The sequence below is a fragment of the Macrobrachium nipponense genome, chromosome 1 (assembly GCF_015104395.2).
Source record: "Macrobrachium nipponense isolate FS-2020 chromosome 1, ASM1510439v2, whole genome shotgun sequence".
In the NCBI taxonomy this organism is placed as follows: domain Eukaryota; kingdom Metazoa; phylum Arthropoda; class Malacostraca; order Decapoda; family Palaemonidae; genus Macrobrachium; species Macrobrachium nipponense.
Window position 1 is genome coordinate 172,431,501 of NC_087200.1, and position 22,317 is coordinate 172,453,817.

The 22,317-nt window shown below is 42.9% G+C and overlaps 1 protein-coding gene across 3 annotated transcripts in view; it reads left to right on the forward strand.

The window, feature by feature from the left end:
* The window catches only part of LOC135219838 (enhancer of polycomb homolog 1-like), a 102,468-nt gene that overhangs the window by 44,282 nt on the left and 35,869 nt on the right, over nucleotides 1-22,317 (forward strand). For all 3 annotated transcript variants that reach the window (XM_064256949.1, XM_064256948.1, XM_064256947.1), the window contains exons 2-3: nucleotides 4,157-4,273; nucleotides 21,321-21,485. In XM_064256949.1, the coding sequence (XP_064113019.1) occupies nucleotides 4,235-4,273; nucleotides 21,321-21,485 (204 nt within the window). In that variant the 5' untranslated portion in view covers nucleotides 4,157-4,234. The remainder of the gene's footprint in view (nucleotides 1-4,156; nucleotides 4,274-21,320; nucleotides 21,486-22,317) is intronic.

A 22,317-nucleotide genomic window follows, 5' to 3' on the forward strand; every position in this document is an offset into this window, starting at 1 on the left:
CGCGAAGTCCACTCGTCCAATGAGGAACTGATCGAAAAGAAAAGTGGGGCTCTCCCTCCCCTCCCTGGACCTATTCGCGAACAAGGCTAAACACCAAACTTCCAGTGTTTCTGCTCCCCAGTGCCTTACGCAGTAGCGGCTCTGGAGGACGCCCTCCAGCACCTGTGGGACAGGATGGATGCACATGCATTCCCACCCTTCGGAGTGATCAGGCAGGTCCTAAACCAGCTAAGGAAGGCAAAAAGCACTCATCTGACCCTGGTAGCTTCCATGTGGCCAGACAGGGAGTTGTGTTTGGACCTCCAGGATCTGGCTGTCCAAGATCCCTGGGAACTTCCGCTCAGACTGGACCTTCTAAGGCAGCCTCACTTCTAGAGGCACCACGAAGGGCTTCAAGCCCTCTCCCATCACGGGTGGAGACGATTGAGCAGCTGTTGAGTAAGGAAGTCTTCTCTAAGAGAGCAGCCTTTCAGATGTCGGGTTATCTAAGGAAGTCTTCTACTGCAATCTCAGGCTAAATGGGCAGCCTTCGGGAGTTGGTGCAAGGAAAAAGGCCTGAAGCCCCTGCAAGCCAAAAGCCCGCAAGTAGCACACTTCCTGGTACATCTGAGACTCGACAAAGGCCTCTCGGTCGCAGCCGTGAAGGGAGTCGGGGCTGCCCTCGGACAAGGGCTTGGACTTAACGAATTCCAGGCAACTTTCAATGTTAATCAAAGGTTTTGAACAAACATGTCCCCTAAGTCTAATGCGCGCCCCTCAATGGGACGTCGCAAACGTGCTGGATTCCCTGAAAAGGACTTCATACGAGCCTCTTAGGACATTCTCGACAAGGAGTTGACCCTGAAGACGGTCTTCCTTCTGGCTCTGACCTCCACCAAGAGAGTTGGTGAACTTCATGGTGTATACATTTCCTCCAGTCTTCTACGGATACGCTGTTTATGGCAGTTCTTGCTACTTCTTTCTTCAAAGTTGGTTTCCATGAGAATTATTCTTTTTCACTAGTCTTAATCTGAGCCCAGATAAGTTTGATTGTGTTTAACTGACAGTGGTAAGGGGGAAGTCGGAGTATTTGATGACCCACTTCACAAGCTATTATATCAATGACATACACTTGCTTTATTTTGACAAATCAAGGAGTTTGTGTTTCTTGTGTGAAGGATCGTGATTGCTGCTGTTTTCTGTTAGCCACTCGATTATTTCACATTTCTTTCTAGGAACTGCTGGTGGTGCTTTATTTAACATTTTTTAATAGTAAGCTTTAACCATTTTTATAAGGGAATGTGCTGGAATATTTGGCAGTAGCTGTGTCTGAAACCAGTCACGGAAGCAAATGAAGGCAATTAACCACATACTATATGCCTATAAGCCTACAGTGTATAAATTCATAGACAAAATGTATAATTGCTTAAATGTATACAAGTCGCGTAAAAGAAAGGGTAAATAAAGAATGGCTATAATATTATGGTTTATACAATTATTGGAACCAGACCACCTATACAAGGCTACCAATCGGCTCCACCAGATTCAACCACTTAACCAAGGAATTTTAATGGCCTAACTGATCTATGAATCACAACTATTCCCAAGTATTCTAAATTCTAGCTATTTCTGATTTTGACTACAAATGAAATAAGCACTCTAGTTGAGCTCTGTGGTAAAATCCTATACTACTTGTGCTAAACGATATTGCCGTTGGATAAACAAAACAGGTAAATAAATAAATAAACAAAATCAAAACAGATGGAAGAAAATGCCTTGTTTAGCCTTTTTTTTTTCTTTTTTATGAGATATTTAACACTATTTTGAAAGTTTACCCAAATTTTGTTGAATTGGATCAAACCTTAGCTAATCGGTAAAAGTAATTACGTATTTGTGTTGACATCACTGAAATCAGCTGATGAGGCTACAAGTGTAAGATTTGACAATCATGCCCAAACAATGGCTGTTCTGTTAACCAGCATGCCTACCCTTTCTTTGCATACAGTTGCCTTTTTGGGGTTTTTTTTTTTTTTTTTTTTTTTTTTTTTTTTTTTTTTTTTTTATCAATGACAAAATATTTCAGACAGCAACTATGCAGAAAGAATAGAAATGTATATAGTACATCAAGATTTTGTAATGATATGCTATATTTTGTATGATTGTTAATGATTAAATTCAAAATAGATACCATACTGATGAATCTTGCATTCTATGCAGTTGGGTGGGCGGGGCTTATTTGCCAGGTTAGTGCGAGGAGGCTATAAGTAGTGGTAACCTTGAACCTTCCCTTTCATGTAAGTAACAATTCAAGTAATAAATGATGACTGGGATTGTGATGAAATGACTGCTTTAAAAAAAAAATCTCATACAAACCCAGTATAATGTATAGTAAGTACTGCATCTTATAAGATGGTTTTTCTTTCTTTTGGTTTTCCCTTGTCAGGAAAATGTCACTGTGAATTAGCAAAAACCAAGAAGTGATATCTACATTCTTGAAGTATATATGCCAGAAACATGTTTGTGACATTTTATTTCAATCTGAATCCTTAACCTTGCCTGGTTCACAGATCTTATTTTGGCTGTTAATTGTCCAGCTTGAGTTCCCAAGGGACTTGGTGACATTTTGTTCAGTGTTTAGAGGGGAATTTTGATTTGATGTTAACTAAAATGGATAAATTAGCAACTCAGAACACAAAACACCCCAAACGTAATATGCAAATTTTATCTTACATATATCAATAATTTGCTGTAGAAGTGTTGAATAACAAGGCCCTTGCTTTCATATATATATTTTAGAATTTTCCAAGGTTTATTTATCATTTTCGGTATGTATAGGCATTTATTTGGTCATGTTAAAGTACGTAATGTAATTCTATTATTGACAGCATCACAACACTTGTCCATTAACAATAGGCCTATATTCAAATAGTTTTGAATTTAAACAATAAAAAATGGTTTTTGTGACAGAATTATGGCTGGTTTATGTGATCGAACGATGTAGTTGTCTGATAAGATGTGTTTTGGGTCTCGGTACCACTTAGTAGTCTGCAATAAGGTACTGTATTATAAAGAAAGATTATTGTATATTTATTCTGGTTGCTGTTGATGTTGATTATTGATTTGAATTAACCCTTAGTGGACGGTCATGCTCACATGAGTAGCAATAACAGGTTTTGGGTGGTGGACAGAGTCACCCATAATGAGTAACAGTATTACATGCCATCGATTTTGGGGGAATCAGGCGGGAAAGAGGTGCCATTACTTCTATAACCCGTAAACTTACTAATGACAATTTTTAGACTAGCCAAAATCAACTGGGCGGCTCATGAGGGAGTTAGTTGGGATCTTGACTTCAAGGGGGGTAGTGCCTCTCAGTCTGACATGACGTCTTTTTATGAATTTGCTCATAAGTACGTATACCAAGGGGTTGCTGTTGGTTTTAGTTATCTTTTTTAATAGTATGTCAGTTATAAATGTGATTTTGCCAAGAAATATTAAACGAAACATGTATAAATCCAAGAAAGTTATTGCATCTTCGTTCTCTGGAAATTTACGTAAATATTTTACAACAAATATGCTCAGAATTTGTTACTAATTCTGTTTCTTATGTTTTGATATTATATAAGCTATGATTATAATTTTACAAAATAAGATAAATTTATTTGAAAAATCATGCATAACTTCATAAAATTTACAATTTTCTTGGGAAAGAGGTCCCAAAAGGAGTAAATAGTAATTTTTAACTTCTTGTGGAAAGTAGGGAAAATTTTGTTTGAATTCTTTTTTCTTACACCTTTTGCATTTGCATGTCATTCTCTCTCCATCGATATGTTTTTTCTTAAATTATCGACCTCAAAGTTTTGCCGTCCTGGGGGGCAGCATATTGATTTGTTACCCTAGCTCCTAAGGGCTAATGTATGTTGTCTAAGTAACTAGGAATTGATATTTCTGAAATTAGTATCCATATGGCTTGGACAAAAATTTACAAAAAATTTATATATATTGGAATCTGCTGTATTTTTGGAGAGATCTATATACTGAGAAAAGTACTAATATGGTTTTAAGGTTAGATGTACTGATTTAATAATGAATGACACATTCATTGGTGATGTTGCTGTTATTTTTATTTTAGAAGTGAATGAAACATACTTTATCTGAAAATGTATTTCCTTTTCAGGAACATCATCTTCAGCAGGCCATCTTCCATCAACGTATTATTCCGGTTCCAGAAGTCTACGAAGCTGGTACCGATGACATGTCCGTCCTGGATTCTATGTATCCTCCCACCTATAAGGTGAGTAATCATTTTATACATTGCTGGGCATAATTCAACTTATTCTTGTTGTGTACTATATCCATTTTTAGCATTATATTCCCATAGTTCTGGCAGTTTTAGTTTTAAGAAATTTTGAGTTTTGTATGGTTTTTTGGTTGCATTTTATTTAAACAATGGCAGAATAAAGTTTTATGTTCAGTCCTTAAAAGAATATGCATTGACACCATTTGGGTTTACTTGAAAGCTTGGTACTCTGTGAATAAGCGTTGTTAGGAAAAGTAACAGTAGGAGATCCAGCTGACACTCTTCATGTTTTTATATAAGTAACTTACCAAGTAATTACATTATTAGTATGATTTATTTGCAGCAGTTTAGATTAAAATTTCGCAGTAGCAACATCAATATTCTGTGTAGGCAACCAGTCTCGCCCCCTAGCGAGAGGGTTATGAACAACTGAGCAGAAAATACTAATTCTGTTTGTACGACTCATGGTAACATCAGGTGTTGGCAGCTGTTGTTTATTTTTGCCAGTTATTTACTGGACTTTGTTATCCAAACCGAAAGTCAAATCGCTTCAGCCGAAAGCTTCAGATAAGTTTTTCCTTGTTTTGGAGTACAGTGGACCCCCTGTATTCACGTTCTCCTGATTCGAGGACTCACATATTTGTGGATTTCTCTCAGGAACATTTCCTCGCATTATTCACAGAAAATTCACCTATTTGCTTTATTTTTCTGAGAAAATATACCAGAGGACTGCTTTTGGTTTTAGTTCTTGTCTTTTACGATGGTTGTAAATGTAATTTTGTAAAGAAAAGCGCAAAGAAATATAAAAAAAACATGTACAAACAAAATAAGTTACTGAATCTTCGTTCTCTGTAAATTTGTGTAAATATTTTTCAACAAATATGCTAAGAATTTGTTACCAATTTTATTTCTTATCTGTTTGAATATTTTTTGAGCTGTAATTATAATTTTACAAAATAAAATTATTTATTAGTAAAATCATATAGTACAGGCAGTCCCCGGTTATCATTGGTGGGGTTTCCGTTCCTGGGAGTGTGCTGATAAGCGAAAAATGCCATTAACCGAAACTTGGTAATTTATGGTGCCAATAACCGGAACTTAGCCCGTTATGGTGCCATAAATCAAGAGCCATAAAAACGGTTCCCAGAGAACCAGAGACTGCCTGTATAAGTTAGTAAAATTTATGTTTGTTCATGAAGCTTACCTGTCAGATATATATATGTAGCTGTATTCTCCGAAGTCCGACAGAATTTCAACACTTACGACACACGTAGTGGGAGTCAGGTGGTTAGTACCCATTCCCGCCGCTGGGAGGCAGGAACCATTCCCATTTTCTATTCAGATTTTCTCTGTCGCCGGTACTGTAAACATCTGTTTTCAGTACCTCCGTCTTTGGATTTTGGAAAATTTTTGGCTACTTAAGTATCCTGATTGACTTTTGGTTATTTGACTTTGGATCTGTGGCTAGGCACACGTTATTTGTGGACTGTTTTAGATATTGGCTTGATTTTTCCTTAAACTAAGATGTCTGGGTCTAGTTTGGCTAGCACCAGGGTATGTTGTAAGGATGAATGTAAGGTGAGGCTACCGAAAGCTTTGGTAGACCCCCACACAGTATACAAGAATTGTAGGGGACATTTGTGTATGTTTGATGATCGTTGCAAGGAGTGTGAAAGTCTGTCTGATTCGGGTTGGAAGGCGTATAAATCCTATGTTCACAAGTTGGAGCGTGATAGGATTAGGAGGTCTTCCTCCAGAAGTATATCAGATAGTAAACGTCAGGGCATTAATGTTTCTCCTGCTAACCCTCCAGTAGCATTTGCAACTCCTAACCCTGTAATGTTGCCTTCGGGCCCTGAAATGGTGTCTGTGGAGGGTAATGCCCTTTCTGTGATTCTTGAATCGCTGCGTAATCTGGAATCTAAAGTGCTCGCCTTGGAAGGCAAAAGTGATCTTAGTGCAGTGAAGTGCATTGATAGTGCCCCTAGTGTTGTGGAGGAGGCGTCAGATCGGCCCTATAACTCCTCTAGGCCTGGACCTCTGCCGGACTCCCAGGTTTCAGGGAGAGGGCATGTCGAAAGCCGAAGGAGGGTTACGGGGAACCCCCACTGATCTGGCGTCCCTTCAGCAGTAACTGTTGACGCTTCCCAGGCTGCCAAGGAGCGTGCACGTGCGCGTCTCCTTAAGGAGTGCTTCTCGTCCTCCGAGGCTTCCTCCCCGCGCAAGGGGTGGAGTTCTCGGTCGGACTCTCGCCCGTTGAAGAGGCGTTTTCGAGAGCGGGACGCTTTACGTCCTTTTGCTTCTGCTGATCTGCGGTCATCCCCGGATAGTTTCGCAGCCTTCCTGCCGCAGAAGAGGACTAGGACGTCATCCGATGATGACACCTTCGAGCGTCCCCCTCACCCCTCGTTTTCTCACAGGATCAGCCCTTCTCCTGAGAGGGAGTCTTCTCCTACCGAGAAGATCATCCGCTCTATGCAGCAACAACTTGCTTCTTTGCTGTCCAAGAGAGAGGCGGAACCTCGTCGGAGGAGGTAGTATGACAGACTGCCGATTAAGAGGACCAGACAGTCTACCTCTCCTTCTCCTCGCTCGTCTCTTTCGCCTGTTTCGTCGCCCTCTAGATTTCGTGCGGCTCCCCAGCGGTTATCTAGAGGACGCGAGGAACGTGTCTCTAAACGTTCTTCCGTCGAGAGGGAGCAACATCGTAGCTCTCGGAGCAAGGACTGTTTTCCTGCTCCTCAGGACGCTCCCCTTTCTTCGCCGCGTGATGCTCCGTCTCCTGATCGCGATGTTCTCTCACCTGCAAAGCAGGATGTTGCTCTTCCTGCTAAGCTCGCCTCCATGCAGGCTGCTTCGCGCAGTCGAGTAGCTTGCCTAGATGTCTCTCGCTCTTCCCTGAAGGACGCTTCTCTTGCTGCAAAGCATGACGCCCCGCAAGATGCGAAGATGGACTCTTTTCATTCGGCCGTGTCACGGGCCGTTCGTATGGACACCCATCGTGACGCTTGTATGGACACTCGTCAGGATGCTAGGCATGACGCTTTGCTGGACACTTCTGTTGATGCTCGGATGGACGCTCGCCGACGCTCACGCGTTCTTTCTGACGCTCTTCAAGACGCTACCCGCCTTCAAAAGGCGCGCCGTGTTTCTTCGATTCAGGAAGCTTCTACTTCAGTTCCGGACCCTGCTGTGGAGTCTTTGGAAGAGACTCACTCTGCCGCTTTGCCTTTGTCCTCTCAGCAACGCTCTTGTTTGAGAATTGAGCCTAAAGGTCTATTACCTCTTCCTTCGGTGGTCCCTTCTACCTCACCTGCAGAAGAGGGTGAGGTGAGCAGCACTTTGGAGGAAGCTAACGACGACCAACCAACAACATCTGCTTCTTCGGATTACCAGGTCTTTACCTGCCTTCTCTGGACCGCGTTTGGAGATACTTTCCAACCCTCGGCTCCTCGCTCTCCGCCTTCTCAATTATCGTCTTCGAAAGCCAGCAAGACCACGGGTTTCGTTAAGATGAAGAAGTCTCTTTCAACCAAGAGAGCATTTTGCAAGGTCCATGATTGGATGGAGTTAAGGAAGACTCAAGGGAAGACCTGTTTTGCTCTACCGCCGTCAAGACTTAGCGGTAAGGCAGGTATGTGGTACGAGACAGGAGAGGACGTCGGTCTGAGAGTTCCCTCTTCTGCTCAGGGGGACTTCGCTAGCCTGGTAGATGCATCGAGGAGGTCGCTTCTCTCATCCGCGAAAGTGACTTGGACTACCTTGGAGTTAGACCACCATCTGAAAGGCCTCTTTCGTACGTTAGAGGTGTTTAACTTCTTGGAATGGTGCTTGGGGGTACTGGATACCCAGTCACGGAGTCTGGACTCGATTAGCCTGGGGGAGCTGTCCAGCGTCATGGCGTGTATGGACAAGGCCGTCAGGGATGGTTCGGAGGAGCTGGCTTCGCACTTTTGCACAGGACTCTTGAAAAAGAGAGCTCTGTTCTGTAACTTTACGGCGAAGTCGGTTTCTCCCTCGCAGAGGGCGGAGTTGTTGTTTGCCCCTCTTTCGAACTATATCTTCCCCCAGGCTATGGTCAAAGATCTTGCCGTCAGCTTGCAAGAGAAAGCAACACAGGACCTGCTTGCTCAATCTTCTCGACGCCCTGCAGTCCCTTCGACGTCTTCGGGAGTTCAAGCTTCAAAGAAACCGAAGCCCTTTCGAGGCGGATCTTCCTCGAGACCGACTCCTCGAGGAAGAGGCCTTCCCAGAGGCAGAGCCCCTTCGAAACCCAGGGGCAAGAAATGAGCAAGCCGTCCTTCAGTCACCGGTAGGAGCCAGACTTCATTTATTTGCGGAAGCCTGGAGAGAGAGAGATGCGGACAGCTGGTCGCTAAACATCATCGAGAAAGGTTACAAGATTCCTTTCCTGAAACCGCCCCCGCTGTGCACGACACCCAGGGATATGTCGCCCTCTTACCATCGGGAGAAACAGATTCTTTACGATCTGCTCGAGCAGATGCTCGAGAAGAGAGCGGTAAAACAGGTCTTGGACCTAGAATCCCCGGGCTTTTACAACAGATTGTTCCTGGTGCCGAAACAGTCGGGAGGGTGGCGACCGGTGTTAGACGTAAGCAGTCTAAACCTCTTTGTGGACAAACAGAGCTTCAAGATGGAGACGCCTCAGTCAGTTCTTGGGGCCTTAAGACCGGGGGATTGGATGGTGTCATTAGATCTCCAGGACTCATATTTTCACGTCCCAATCCATCCCCAGTCGATGAAGTACCTGCGGTTTGTCCTGAAGGGGAAGGTATTTCAATTCAGGGCTCTCTGCTTCAGAGCACGGCCCCCGATGGTCTTCACCTTTTTAATGAAGAACGTAGCGAGGTGGCTTCATCTGTCAAACGTCAGGATCTCTTTACCTAGACGACTGGCTCATTCGAGCCTCTTCGGAAGCCCGGTGTCTGGAGGACCTACACACTACCTTGACATTAACGGAGTCCCTGGGACTTCTGGTGAATTTCGAAAAGTCACATCTGACCCCAACGCAGTCCATCGTTTATCTGGGGATTCAGATGGATTCAGTGGCTTTTCGGGCGTTTCCGTCCCAGGGACGTCAGCAGCAATGCTTAAGCAAAGTGTCAGCCTTTTTAGGGAAAGAATCATGCTCGGTGAGGGAATGGATGAGTCTGCTGGGGACCATTTCCTTGCTGGAGAAGTTTGTTTCCCTGGGGAGGCTGCACCTCAGACCTCTTCAGTTTTTCCTGTCAGACAACTGGAAACACAAGGACGATATGGATATGATCTTGGAGATCTCGGAAGAGGTAAAAGGACACCTAAGGTGGTGGTTCGATCCTTTGAAGCTGGCGGAGGGAGTATCCCTCAAGCTTCAGAGCCCCGACCTAGTGTTGTTCTCCGACGCGTCTGCCACGGGGTGGGGAGTGACACTTGGGGGGGGGGGAGGAAGTGTCAGGCACCTGGAGAGGGGAACAGGTGTCTTGGCAAATAAACCTCAAGGAGCTGGCAGCCATTCTTCTAGCGCTCCAGTTCTTCCAAGACAAAGTCTCTCGTCGGATATTGCAAATCAACTCAGACAACACCACAGCGCTGGCATACATCAAGAAGCAGGGAGGAACACACTCTCGGTCCCTGTTCACTCTAGCGAAGGAGATCTTGTTGTGGGCGAGGGCACGGGACGTCACGATCCTTACGAGGTTTGTCGCAGGCGTCGAGAACGTCCGTGCAGACCTCCTCAGTTGGCAAGGTCGGCTGCTGCCGACCGAATGGACCCTACATCAAGATGTATGCCAGGAGCTGTGGAGTTTGTGGGGACGTCCCCTCGTGGACATCTTCGCGACGTCGAGAACGAAGAGACTTCCTCTTTACTGCTCCCCGGTTCTGGATCCAGGAACAGTGGCGATAGACGCCCTTCTCTGGGACTGGACAGGGCTAGACCTTTACGCCTTTCCCCCATTCAAGATCCTAGGGGAAGTTCTAAGAAAGTTTGCAGCTTCAGAGGGGACGAGGATGATGCTAGTCGCCCCTTTCTGGCCTGCGACAGACTGGTTCACAGAGGTCATGTCCTTCGTAGTAGACTTCCCGAGGACGCTTCCGTCAAGGATAGATATACTCAGACAGCCCCACTTCGAGAGGTACCACAAAAACCTCCCCGCTCTGAGTCTGACAGCGTTCAGACTATCCAAAAGCTGGCCAGAGCAAGAGGTTTTTCAAGACCTGTGGCAAGAGCTATTGCCAATGCAAGAAGAGCTTCCTCTCTTGCAGTGCACCAATTGAAGTGGGCCGCTTTCAGGAGTTGGTGCAAGAAGAAGGGCATTTCCTCCACCACGACCTCTTTGAACCAGATCGCTGACTTCCTCCTTTACGTGAGGAAGGACTTGAAGCTGGCAGTCCCGACGATAAAAGGCTACAGAAGTGTGCTGTCTGTAGTCTTTCGACACAGAGGCCTGGACTTGGCTAACGACAGAGACCTTCACGATCTCTTAAGATCATTCAAGACAATGAAGGTACCCAACCTAAAGTTCCATCATGGAACTTGGACGTGGTTCTAAAGTTCCTCATGTCCAACCGTTTTGAACCGCTTCACGCTGCGTCACTAAGAGACGTGACTAGAAAACTGTTTTCCTAACTGCTCTGGCGACGGCGAGGAGAGTTAGCGAAATTCAAGCTATGAGTAAGCATGTTGGTTTTAAGAACCATAATGCTGTTTGTTCTTTGAGCCCGACGTTTCTGGCAAAGAACGAGAATCCGTCCAACCCTTGACCCAAGACTTTTGAGATTAAGGGTATGGCCGAAATCATTGGTCGGGAGCCAGAGAGAGTCCTGTACCCTGTCAGGGCTCTCAAATTCTACTTGCGGAGAACGAAGGAATGTAGAGGGCCTTCTGGTAACTTTTGTGGTGTTCGGTCAAGAGGCCAGATCTGCCAATGTCTAAGAATGCTCTAGCATTCTTCTTGAGGGACACCATCAAAGAAGCGCATTCTTCTTGTAGGGACAGTGATATGAAGCTGTTTAAAGCGAACGCCCACGAAGTGAGGGCTATCTCTACCTCGGTAGTCTTTCAAAAGAACTTGGCACTCAGTGACATTTTGAGTGCCACCTTTTGGCGTAGCAACTCAGTGTTCGCTTCACACTACCTGCGTTAGGTGAAGACAACATACGAGAACTGCTATTCGCTTGGGCCATACATCGCCGCAGACACTATTTTGGGGGCAGGAAGTAGCACTCATCCTTTCCTATAGAGAATGGTTAGGTGAGTTTCTAATTATTGTATTGTTTATGGTTGTAGGGTTGGCTGCCTAAGGCAGACCTCCCTTCCTTTAGCCTACATATGTGGGATTTAACCTTTGGTAGGCTAGGCCAGGTGGTATTTTTGCTTCGTTGCCCTCATTGTATGGTCAAATGGTCTAGTTGCATTGTGGTCACGCCCCCGTTGACAGATCATCTAGAACTCACCAGCTACATAGGTCACTACCTTGCTGGAGAGACTAGTAAAGCAGAAGCAGACTTGGGTGACAGTAATCACGAAGTCAGCTATGCTAACAGGTAAGGAACCAAGATGTCATTCATCTGCATGTATATGTTTCCTAAAAATCCTATTCTGTCTCTCCCCACCTCCAAAGGTGGGATTCAGCTATATATATATCTGACAGGTAAGCTTCATGAACAAAATGATATTGTTATGATACAATAAAGTTTGTTCATACTTACCTGGCAGATATATATAATCAAAGTGCCCACCCACCTCCCCTCAGGAGACAGTGGGAATAGAAAATCTGAATAGAAAATGGGAATGGTTCCTGATACCCGCCTCCCAGCGGCGGGAATGGGTACTAACCACCTGACTCCCACTGCGTGTGTCGTAAGTTTTAAAATTCTGTCGGACTTCGGAGAATACAGCTATGCAGTGGACCCCCTGTATTCGCGTTCTCCAGATTCGCGGACTTACACATTCGCTGATTTCTCTGGGGAACGTTTCCCCGCATTATTCGCGGAAAATTCTCGCATTCGTGGTATTTTCCTAAGATAAATATCCACAAATTCCTGTTTTTTTTTTTTTTTTTTATGAATTTCATCATAAAATGCACTTTTTGTGATAAAACTATTAAAAAAACAAAGTATGAAAATTTTTAGTGGGTTTTTCTTGAGTTTTAACTAACAAAATAGGCTGTTTTTAGCATTTTTATAGGGATTCCAAACATTTGCGGGTTCTAACTATTCACGGGGGGTCTGGTACGCATCCCCCGCGAATACGGGACCACTGTATATATATCTGCCAGGTAAGTATGAACAAACTTTATTGCATCATAACAATATCATTTTTCTGTTGTGTAAAAATTCTTTTAACCATCTTCCTACTTTATCCACTATATTATGTTTTCTAATTTTCTTTGCTAATATATTATGGTCTACCTTGTCAAAAGCTTTTGCAAAGTCTAGATAAACCACATCTGTTTCATTTCCGCTTTTCATATTTTTGTATATGTTCTCACGGTGAACTAACAGTTGGGTTTGTGTACTTTTTCCGGGTACAAAACCATGTTGTCCTATATTAAACAAATTACTTTTTATTAAATGTTTCATAATATTTTTCTTCATTACCCTTTCATACACTTTCATAATATGTGATGTTAGACTCACAGGCCTATAATTACTTGCCTCTAGTCTTGATCCACTCTTGAAAGTAGGGGTAATATATGCTAATTTGTGCTCATCATAAATCTTGCCAGTATCTGAGGAAGGAAGCTGCAGAGTGGTCGAGGATGTCGGCATGGGGTTTTTACAAACATCTGTTTGTGGTCCCTAGGTGATTGGGGGTTGGAGACCTGTCCTTGATGTCAGTGCCTTAAATTCTTCATCCAGAAGATGAAATTCAGAATGGAAACAAACCAATCAGTTCCATCATTGATTCATCAGGGCGATTGGATGGTAACCATTGATATACAGGACACTTATTTCCATGTCCCCGTACATCCGCCCCGTACATCCGGACTCTAGGAAGTACCTGACATTTGTTTCAGGCCAGAGTTTTTCATGTTTGGGCTCTGTGTTTTGACCTCTCTGCAGCTCCTCAAGTTTTCACTCGTGCTCTTGCACCTCTAGCGAAGTGGCCCCACCTCATAGGCATCAACATCTGCTTCTATTTAGATGATTGGCTTCTATGCTCTCCCTCAAGAAAAAAGCACAGTGAGGACTTACAGAAGTCCCTTCTCCTCGCCCGTGATCTGGGCTTAGTGGCCAACCTACGAAAATTGCGTCTGATTCAGATTCATGCAATTCTTTATAGAGAGATGATGATTCACTGAATTTTTGGGCTGAATTTTTGGGCTTTTCCCTCCCCCAAAAGAGGTGAGTCATGCCTTCAGACAGTTCAAAGCTTCCTGTCATTGTTCTGTTCAGCCAACAAGTGGATGAGTATTCTAGGAATTCTCATCTGTCGAGAAGTTCATTCCTTTAGAAGACTTCATGTAAGGGTTCTGCAGTTCTTCCCGAAGGCCAGATTTAACAGGAAAAGTCACCCGGACTTGTTAGTGTTAGACTCACTAGTGTTTCCCATCGCGCCAGAAATAATAATTAAAAAAAAAAAACCTTCGGTAGCTGTCAGAAGGAAGACTTTTAGAAGGGAAGTTTCTTTCCTTTGAGCCCCAGCCTAGCCCTATACTCAGACACATCAGATCTGTGTTGAGGGGCTTTTATGGAAGACATGGTCCCAGGAAGAGAGGAAACTTCACATCAATGTAAGAGAATTGAAGGTAGTTCATTTAGGTTTTCAATCGTTGCAACCTTCAACAAGACAGTAACAGTACACTGCTCTGTCTTGCATAAAAAATCTGGGTGGTACTCATTCTTTCTCCCTCTATGAAGCTGCAATGGATCTCCTTTAGGTGCAGAAAAATTGCATGAAGAGTGTTACTCGATTCATCCAGGGCAATCTGAATGTTCTGGTGGATAAGTTGCTGCAGACAGGTTCTACCAATGAGTGTACGCTGAATTCACAGGTATGCACCGACCTGTGGAAACTGTTGGGAAAACCATTGGTAGACCTGGCATGGGCAATGGATGCCATGCTACAGGACTGGTTGAACTTGGACATAGTATATGCCTTCCCACCATTCAGCATGGTCAGGGAAGTTTTAAACAAGTTTTAACATTGCAATACTTCAATGACCCTAGTAGCTCTGTTCTGGCTTCTGAAGGAGTGGTTTCCAGACCTCAGGCTGCTAGTGGACTTTCCAAAAACTTCTGCTACAGAGACCAAGTTTTTTCAGACAGCTGCATTTCCATCGATTCCACCGAGGACTATCCGCTCTTTCTCTGACAGGCTTCCGACTGTCAGGAGACTTGTCAGAGTGAATGGCTTTTCAAGACCAGCTGCTGAGGCAATTGTAAAGTGTAGACATCAGTCTTTTTGTAGGGTCTACCAGACCAATTGGGCAGTTTTCCACAGTTGATGTTGAAGACGTACTAACGTCTCTTTATTTGAGATGAATCTTACCTACTGTTAAAGTTAGCTCATATCTCCACGCCGATAGGCGATTCAGCATTTAAAACAAAAGAAAAAACGATCGCTTGGCTGACCTGGAAGACTGTCTAGTTTCACCTGTTCTCCACCAGGTGTGTGTGAATGTTTTAGCTCTAGTCAGAATTCTCCTTGCCCCCATTAGGTATAGGCGGATGTTGGTATATTTGGTGAATCTTGGCTGCTTTTCTTTAATCACGGTACTGTAAATTTAATCATCCTAGGATGTCTCCCACCGGAAGCAAGTCAACCAATATTAGGTTGTGTAGGAATGATTATTGTGTAACAAGAATGCCTAAATTTGAGATAGATCAACATAATGTTTGTACCAGCTGCAGGGGTACAGTGTGTGATCTAGAGATTAGGTGTGAGGAATGCAAGGATTGGCCTAAGGATATTATGCTCAAAAGTATTAGAAATAGGAAAAGAAGGGAAGCAGATAGACTGCGGAAGCAGTTAATTAGGTCAGGGCTTAAAACTTAGACTGCGGAAGCAGTTAATTAGGTCAGGGCATAAAACTTAGACTGCGGAAGCAGTTAATTAGGTCAGGGCATAAAACTACCTTTTCTCCCATTCTTGTTGAGCCTTCGTCTGCTATTACCCCTACTCAAACTACGGTTTTTTCCTATACTAGGCCTAATTCTGATAATGATAGTTCTAGCGTTTCCTCTGTAGCTCCGACTTCCGCGCCCCTTTCGGTTCAGGAAAAGCGTATCGAGAAACTTGAACAGGATGTAAGTCTTATTGTAGATTCTGTTAAAAGTTTAATTGAATTTATGATAACAAACCGTTCCGAGTCCCTCCATAGTGAACGCTCTTTTTCACGTTCCCCTTGTAGAGGTAAGGTGTTGGTGCCCTCGCCTGTATGTAACCCGAGCCTAGGACTGCCCTGCAACAGTTGGAAAAGTCCGCTGCCAGGGAACCGGGTCGGTTCTCGGGGCGATGGGGTTCTGTGCCCTCCGACTCCTACCTCTCCCTTTTCACGCTCTCACACGCAGTCACGCTTAACGTGTTCGCCTAAAGATCGTTTCGGTAGGCATAAGTCTTCGCACAGTATTTCGACATCGCCTTCATCTAGAGCTAGCAATGAGGTTTCTAGAACCTACAAGAGTAAGAATTGAGATTTAGAGTTTATTAATAATGATATCCCCGTAGCCGGTTGTTCTAATTCTTTTACATTGACTCAATCAATTGTTGAACCTATTTCGTCTGCTTCTACGTCTCATTCTAAATCTTTATCAGCTATTCCTAGGTCTCTACTGTTGGAGAGTCTCAGGTGGACTCTGCTGTCTCTCTTTCTCTTCCTTCTATGGTTACAGATTCTGTTGTTGTTTCCAAACTAGATGCTATTCTAAATGCTTTACTCTCTAAAGATGTGTCCTCTGGGATCGTTCCCAAGCCGCTTGAGACGCATTCGGACAAAGTGGTACAGTTCAGTGTCGACTAATGTTCTCCGACTCTTACAAGTTTCATTTTCTTTGCCAACGGGTATCCCCTCAGCTTCGACTTGGCCGACTGGTTTCAACACTAGTAGACAACTGCAGACTACTTCTCCCGAAGGCTCTTCACCTATCGAACCAAATTTTTGTCGCGAGGAGTCGGCTGCTGTCGTCTCGAATCCGCAACTGGCGGAAGAAGATCTCGAGTCGGAAGAGGCTCCTTCGGTCTTTCGGTGCTTACTGGAGTGTTGCGCTTCTCTTTATCCTCATTTGGTGGAGGAAAGAGATTCTGTAGAAACTAGGTCGTTATTGTCTTCCAGCATTTCAACTCCCATTAAGTCTTTGAAGAAACCTAAGCTTTCGCCTTCAATTAGAGGACGTTTTGACGAAATATCTAGTCTGCTGGCGCACAAAGCTTCTGGTAAGTCTGCCAGCTCTAGTATTCCGGGGTTTTTTAAATCGCGTAGGATCGGTTATTACGACATGGGCTCGTTGCCGGCGCTGAAACCGTCCTTGGTCGACGATGCTGAGTTCTTTGCGTGTCTCGATCCTATGAAAAGACGCATTCTTGAGACGGGCAAGGTGCTTTGGTCTAATACAGAGGCAGAGGCTTTGTCCAAGTCTTTGTTAAAGTCTTTGTTTAGAAGTATTGAGGTTTTGTCTTTTGCGGAACTTTCGCTAAGTACTGTTGCCACTTCTCTGCGTCAGCTTAAAGACTTTCCGATGCCAGCGGGTATCAAGTCTTGGGAAGAGTCTTTAGATTTTTTGTCTTGCCTGGATAAGGCTATTTCAGACGCGGCAGGCGAATGTTCTCATGCTTTCACTAATTCGATCTTGAAGAAAAGAGAACAATTGTGCTCTTATCTTTCGACCAAGGTCTCTCCTTCTCAGAAGATGGCTGTAATATTGGGTTCCCCTGTGGACCGCCTTCTGAATCCACATCTCTATTTAAGGCAGTACGGGAGGATATTTCCGTACAGGAAAATAGGGAATTTATCACACAGTCTTATAAAGTGGGGAACAAAAGACCTGCTCCTTTGCCGTCTGGCCCTCCGGTGAAAATTCGTCCTTCCTCATCTCATGAACAGTCTTTAGCTACTAAGCCCTCTCGTAGGTCCTTACCAGGCTCCAATAAAAACAAAACTGCTAAGTTTTTTTAGAAAGAAATGAATCTTATGCCCTCAGGTTCCAGTAGGAGGTCGACTGCAGATGATCTGGCATGTTTGGAGAGACTTAGGAGCAGAACCTTGGGTGGTGGAGGTACTGAAGGAAGGTTACAAAATTCCTTTTCTGTCTCCTCCTCCTCTGTCGTCACCTCCAATTGCTCTTCCAGCTTATCGTCATCAGCAGGGAAAATTTCTTGTACTTCAGAAAGAGGTGGTATCATTACTAGAGAAGAAAGCGATAAAGCAGGTGTCAGAAAACTCGCCTGGGTTTTACAACCGTCTTTTTCTGGTGCCCAAAGCTTCTGGAAGGTGGCATCCAGTACTGGATGTGTCAAGACTCAACACATTCATTCGTCTAACCCCATTCTCCATGGAATCACACAGCACAGTACTAGCGGCAGTACAGAAGAACGACTGGATGATGTCGGTGGAAATGCAAGACGTTTATTTCCACATTCCGATAAATCCTCAGTCTCGCAAGTTCCTGCGCTTAGTCTTCGCAGGGAAGACATTTCAATTTCAGAGCTCTTTGCTTCGGCCTGTGCACAGCACCGCAGGTATTCACAAGGATTTTGGTACCATTAGGGGGATGGTGTCATTTGCTGGGAGTGAGAATTCTGTTCTATTTAGACGACTAGCTAATGTTGGCCAACTCTTTCAAGGGAATTCTGAGGGCCAAGGATCTGTTACTTTGCCTGGTGCAATCACTAGACATATTGATAAATTTTCAGAAGTCTGCTCTGATTCCAACTCAGGCAATTCTCTATCTAGCGATGAGGATAGACACTCGCAGTTTTCAGGTTTTTCCGTCAGAGAAACGCATAGATAATTTTTTATTGCTTCTAGGAAAATTTCAGCCCTTAAGGAAGCTTCCAGCAAGGCAATGGCTGTCTCTGTTGGGACACATGGCATCTCTGGAAAGATTTGTCAGTCTAGCAAGGCTCAGGATGCGACCAATTCAACTCTACTTGAGAGAATCTTGGGACAGGAAATCCCTGCCAGACTCCCATTTAATTTCAGTCCCAGTAAGTCTTTGGGAGACGTTAGCGTGGTGGAAGGATCATCAAAGACTGGGAACAGGGTCATCCCTAAGAGTAGTGAGCCCAGACCTAACCTTGTTTTCAGACGCCTCAATGACAGGCTTGGGAGCTAGCCTGGGAGGCCATCAGATGTTCCGGGGTATGGTCACTGCAAGAGAGGGAGTTGCACATAAACAATCTAGAACTGTTGGCAGTATGGAAGTTGCTGCTTCAGTGCGAACAGATAGTCAGAGGAAAGGTAATTGATAGGAGAAGTTGTTTCTTTGGGCGGAAGCCAGGAGCATAGTATTGGTTCCACAGTTCATACCAGAGAAGAACAATGTCTTGGCAGATCAATTGAGCAGGAAGGGACAAGTCCTACCCACCGAATGGTTTTTACATCCACAAGTCTGCCAGTCGCTGTGGAGTCTATGGGGAGCTCCAAATGTGGACTTATTTGCAACAGCAATGAACAAGAAACTCCCAGTGTATTGCTCTCCATGCCAGGACCCTCAGGCTTGGGCAGTAGACGCATTTCTTCAAGATTGGTCCAACCTAGATGCATATGCGTTTCCTCCATTTATAATAATAAGAAAAGTACTGAACAAGTTTCAAGAATCGAATCACTGCAGAATGACACTAGTAGCTCCTTGGTGGCCTCAGAGAGAATGGTTTCCGGACCTTCTAGCTCTTTCAGTGGATCTCCCTCATGTTCTTCCTTTAAGGAAGGATCTACTCAGACAACCAAAGTCCAAGCGGTTCCACCAAAGCCTCCGCATGCTACACTTAACCACTTGGAGACTCTCGACCGTCTCCCTCTTAATGAGAGAATGCCTTGATGAAGTCATTGGGCTACCGCACGGCATATCATTCCCGTGCGGAAGCCTGGTGATGGGCAAGAGGGCTCTCGAACTGGGGAAATTTTGTCCTCAGTTTAACTCTAAATTTCTCTCATCCTATTTCTATTACTTATAATTGTTTCATTCTCCTTCATATTTATCAACTGTCTCCAACCTTGCTGTCAAAACTCTTACCCATTTCACTGTCCAGATGTTTTTTAGGGGACATCGTATCCGGGATTGAAATTTTTTTCAAAATCAATTGTGGGAGCTGTGGTGGTCTTGCCAACTACCCGATAATGTTTGGACACCTAGGAATGTCAGTATTTCCATACTGGCATGCGGGACTATTCTCGAACAAAAACTTGTCCTTCGGATTCCAGGGGTTGGCCGGTTTCATAGAGATAGGACTCGGCATTCTGTCCAGTTTGCCTGCCACTATGATTAAAGTGGGGATGATTGTATTCTTGTAATGCTCTCAGTCCCATCAAGCGGGTTTGGCATACACTTGAGCCACTCTAATCATAGTGGTACCATCCCTTTGTGGTAGGGTAGGGAGTAGACATTTGGGAAGTAGGTGTCATTGGTGGAGAAATTAATTTATGAAAGGATAATGGGTTCTCTTTTGGGATGTCGGAAAGTCTAATTTTTTTCTTTTCTTTAACCCAAACTAATTTAATGACTGAAATTAATGTTTGTTATACCCCTGGATCAAATGGCAAACCTCAGACACTGTTGACGACCTCCGCTAATTTAATTAGGGAAAACTCTGTTGATGACAGGGAACTATTTCAAAATATGCAAATTAATTCAGAAAAAAGTAGGAACTATTGCACCGGGAGATATATCTCGTTTTGGAAAAAATAGTTACCTTATCCATGCCAAATCATGCACACAATCCGTAATACTATCCAACCTTAAAACAAATGATGATGATATTAAGTTAGATGTCAAACCCCACCTAAATTTTAGCTATGGAAGGGGAGTAGTTTTTAACAAAGATCTGTATGAATTTACAGAGGAGATACTAGCCATTTGTCCACTAAATGTATGGAAAGTACACAAAGTCTCAGGTACATCAATGATTATCCTTACATGGAAATATACGGAATATCTAAGATTCACCAATTCCCAGCAATCTTAGCTTTATGATTCACTAGGTCAAAGGCTCCATTAAAATGGTGTAGATATTAAGGAGAGTGCATCACAAGTACCAAGACCTTACAAAACCCAAGTTGAAGTTCTGTTAGCAAGCTAGTATCTTCAACAAACCCACATAGATGAGAGAGTAGCTTTTCAAAAACCTTAGAAAAACAAGGGTAATTGAAATTGCTGTATAACCTTAGGGTGAAGATACTTCGTCCTTTAGGTAATGCAGCCATGTTTCCCATCCAAACAGAAGGAAAACTTGCAAGTAACTATTTTGGGAAATAGGTATAGTTATCTTACGAGCAATAAAACCAGCAGTCTTTTTAAAAATGAAAGATTTGGTTAGGATCTATTCCTTTAACTGTCAAGTCCCAGAGGCAATACAAAGGAAATTGTTTGCTGAAACTAGTCATTATCTTAATAAAAATGTTGGCAATACATGTAGACAAAATTTTTGCATTGTTTCACACGAAATTCATTTTGTGTTTGTGAACTGGTCAATAATTACATAATTCTTAGTCAGTAAACATTTGTATGGCATAAGCTGAAAGGAATGCCAATGTAGAGTTTGTTGATGAAATTTTAAAAATTTAAATGAATTTTGATTTAACAAATTATAAAAAAATAAAATAGTATATTAAGTTGTTATTGTTCTGTAGCAGAGCATAGTAATTTTGAGTTGGCATGCAGCTTGAGTGTGATCTGATATTGCTGGTAATGGAAATCAGAGGCCTTTTGAAATGGGTTTTATGACCTTTTAAACACTACTAAATATTATGGATTTATAACAGTTGCATTTTATTTCATATGCTTAACTTATATGTGAAGGAAAATATTTTAGGGAGAAGATGTTACCTTTAACTTTTCGCAGTACTGTACTTGTTACAATATCTTTTTATTTTCGTTCCAGGCCCCCCGACAGCTAATCCATATTCACCCGTTCTCTGCGGATCAAGACATCCCTGAATATGATATGGACTCAGAGGATGAGGATTGGCTCAACCAACATGCAGCCAAAGGAGAAATACCCTTAACATGCTTGCAATTTGAGGAAATGATGGACAGGCTGGAAAAGGTGGGCTCCTCTGCAAAATTACTTTTATCTACATAATTTTAGATTTAAGGATTTATTTAATGGTTACACCATGAATGCTTCAGTGACATACAGTACCAGTTTTGTTATTCACGTAAACACTGTACATACATGAATAAACCAAACAATATGTTCATTGTATATAAATTACAGGGACAGAATTACCAGAAGGTAATATAGAAAAAAGAATGGCCAAGAACAATACGGTTACTTTTTTTGTTACAGGACACCATATTTTGTCATTCTTCCACATGAGTAAGAAGTCAATGATATAATAATAGTATGCTTGACATAAGAGGAAATACTGTCATATGTACTTACTTAAGGGGTGTGCCAATGCCATAAGGCCCCATTATAACTTCCTTATGACTGAAGGAATTGTTTTAAACATGTACTGCTTATTCTTCAACTAAAAATGAAATTTTTCAAAGAGAACCAGTTGAAATTAGACCTCTTAAGTTAATTTTTTAAATTTTCATTTGAAAAAATCATGACGTCACTTTTAGAAAAAAATATGCCCCCAAAAAATGTCACTCAAGTGTGAGTTTAGCGCTTTGCAAATTAAGATAATATGTATAGTAGTTATACTTCAATCGGTAAAAGTTTTATTGAAATTGTTTAAGTCATCTTGGAGTTATAAGAACTGATTTATGAGAAAACTGGAAAAAAATTATGCTTATTTTGTAATAACTACAAATTTATGCTGTTAGAAAGCTGATTTTTGCATTAAGACTATTTTGTCATATAAAGAAATATGCCCCGAAATTTATAATATAATCAAGTGAATAGAATTGTGATTTCTTGGTTATTGTAT